General features: G+C 53.8%; 1 protein-coding gene across 1 annotated transcript in view; it reads right to left on the bottom strand.

Moving 5' to 3' along the window:
* Positions 1-2,801, bottom strand: part of SIX3 (SIX homeobox 3) — an 11,585-nt gene that overhangs the window by 3,150 nt on the left and 5,634 nt on the right. The window contains exon 2 of the mRNA XM_014538496.1: positions 7-114. Within this exon, the coding sequence (XP_014393982.1) occupies positions 7-114 (108 nt within the window). The remainder of the gene's footprint in view (positions 1-6; positions 115-2,801) is intronic.

Raw genomic sequence — 2,801 nt, 5'->3', positions numbered from 1 at the left:
TCCCGCCGCCGCTACTCGCCAGAAGTAGGGAGCGGTGGTGAGAATCGGCGAAGTTTGGCAACAAGAAGTGGGAGGAATAGAGGTCTAGGGGGGAGCGGAATACCATGGACTGACCTGGGAGGAGAGGAGAAAATTCAAGGAGAGGAAGAGAGAGGGGAGGAAGAGGAGGAGAGGGGCGCTGAGGACCAGGCGGAGGGAGAGGAGAGGGGGGAGGAGGGGAAGGAAAGGAGGGGGGAGCAGGAGGAGGAGGGGGAAGAGGAAGGGCGTAAGGGACACCCACACCCCACACACATCCACACACACACACACCCGCGCAGCCACATAGAGAGGGAGGAAGGAGAGCGACCCGGTGCGCGCGCGCAGAGAGCGAACCCGAGCCAGAGAGAGGGAGAGGGAGAGCGAGAGGAGAGCGAGAGCCAACCACCGCCGAGTCAAGATTCAGCGATTCCACAGCAATCGCCCTAATGACAACAGCCTCATAATATCTCCCCTAAATCCACAGTGAGTGCAGCATTGAAACATTTTGTTTCGCTTTTCTATTGGTCTGCGGCATGTCGTTGTGGGGTTGCCATGGCAACCACTGCCAATCACTGTCAGCCCTGCCAATCAATACCCAGAACGTAAGGACGGTTTTACCACTTAGCCAGAGTGGGGGGTGGAGAGGAGGAAAAGAGGGAGAAGGGGGAGAATTTTTTAAAATGTTTGCAACTCTTAATCTCGCCAAGTCCCCCACTTCTCTCTCTCTCTCTCTCTCTCTCTCTCTCTCTCTCTCTCTCTCTCTCTGAATTCCCTTCTTCCCTCTTCCCCAAAGAAGTTGATCCAGAAATTTAAAAAGCCATGCGCATGGAGTTGTTAAATGAGATGAGCAATTTAAAGTGGGGGATTTTGTTGGGAGATGAGAGGCTCCTCATGCTACACGAAGGCCAAGGGCCAGCCGGAAAGAGAGGCAGAGGGACAGCTGAGCGGACATGGTTTGCACGTGGGCTGCCTCTTTCTGCCTATGTGAGCACTAACAGTGGAGAGGAAGAACGGAGAGATGAGATCATGGGGCCCACCCTGCGCCCCACCCTGGTCCTTCGGGCTGCTGGACCCTGGGGTCTGGGATTTCTGGGGACATTTGGTGCCTGGGAGCCCAAGCCCAGAAGCCAGGGTTCTGGAAGCGGCTTTGGCCTCCTCCTTCCTGATTATTGGCCACATTCACCCCAACTTCCTCCGCACTGAAACTGGCTTCTCTTTACTCTGCCCTCCAGCCAGAAAGCCTTGGTTTCCCATATTGCCCTGAATTTTAAAATAGCAATAGAAATTAACAGGGCACTTCTTTCCATCTTAAAAAGCGACCCTCCTCTTTGTTCCTCCTAGACTTCAGCTGCTTCCCCTGGGAGCTGTGGAGGAGGTTCACAAGCTGAGAAGCCTGGGAGCCCGCAAGACCCCCCCATACCTCTTACCCCCCCCAAAGGAGCTCTGGGTCTGCCTATCAGCCCCAGAAAGGCACCCAAACTTTAGAGGCTGCCCCAAAGAAGTGGATAGGCCTGAACATTGCTTGCTTGCTCATATTGTAAAGAAAAATAATAATTAACTGTCAAATTTCTCTAAGGAAAATAATATCACAAGCCTAAAATAGACCCCACAGGGCCCAAAGAATGGAGAGGGCCCTCCCTCCCTTTGGTCACTGCAGCCCCCAGACCCAGCATGAGTATTTATTCTAAGGTATGTCGCTTTTAAGAAGATGTAATCAGCATCTTGAGCCGGGCCTCCCTTTGTGAAGCCTCTGTAACTATGGGAGTGTGATTTACGCAGATTTGTCCGGGTCAGAGCCGTCTTTCCCCTGAGCACTGTGTATATTTAGACAGGGACTCGGTTTGGTGTTTAAAAGTGTATATTTTGAATGAGTTCACACACAGTAGCCAACAATGCCCACATTGTCGGCCCGTGTACAACGTGTATTGAAACGCAGCGTCCAGACTTCAACTAATCTGCCCTCAATAAAGCTGACATAATTATCCTAAGCTGCCTTTCCAGAAGAAAAATCATTGAGGAATTCAAAACTTTTTTTAAAAAAAAGATCTTTTCTACATTCCGATGCAGATCTGTGAGCGAGGTGCGGAGCCCACTGACTGCCCTTTGGAGATCTCAATGAGGGAAGAAGGGAGGTTGAGAGAGAATTTCAATGGGAAAACTAACGTGACTGGGGCTGTGAGTGTGCCGGCCCCTAACCCCGAGCTCCAGCCCTCCTTAGGCCGTGACTCCCCAGCGCCAGGCCCCGGGGCAGAGACGCAGGAGCTGCGCTGGGAGACTCTGGACAGGGTGAGGGGGCCGATACCGGCCGCTCAGCCCGAGGCAGTCGAGGGTCGCTGGTCCTAAATCCACGGACTGAAGCAGAAAAATATTCGCCCAAAGGGAAGACTGGCCAAGCCCTACTTGGGGGGATCTCCCCCCCCCCCCCCATCTCTCTTCCTTCCTGGCCGTGGGTCCTTCTCTGCTCAGCCTCGGAGCTCTGGGCAGTCGTTCACTGCGGGCCCAGACAAGAGCCCTAAGGTTGGGACACAAAAACAGACACTTCATCTTTTCTTCCCGATCCCTTTCTCTCGAAGGGAAAGGATTAAAGGCTGAGGGGTGGGAGGAGGAAGGGGCAGGAGGAGGAAGCGGGGGAGGAAGGAATGAAAAAGGGGAGGGGAGTGGGTATTGTGCCGCGTGTGGGGGGAGCATTCCTACGGGTGGGTTTCCGAATATTGTGTTCAACTTTTTGAAAGCAGCTCGTGACCCCGAAACTGCATCCCCTGGAGCCGAGGACCCCGGCGCCG

The sequence above is a fragment of the Myotis brandtii genome, unplaced genomic scaffold, assembly GCF_000412655.1.
Source record: "Myotis brandtii unplaced genomic scaffold, ASM41265v1 scaffold191, whole genome shotgun sequence".
Classification (NCBI taxonomy): Eukaryota; Metazoa; Chordata; class Mammalia; order Chiroptera; family Vespertilionidae; genus Myotis; species Myotis brandtii.
This window is presented reverse-complemented; position numbering and strand designations above follow the sequence as displayed.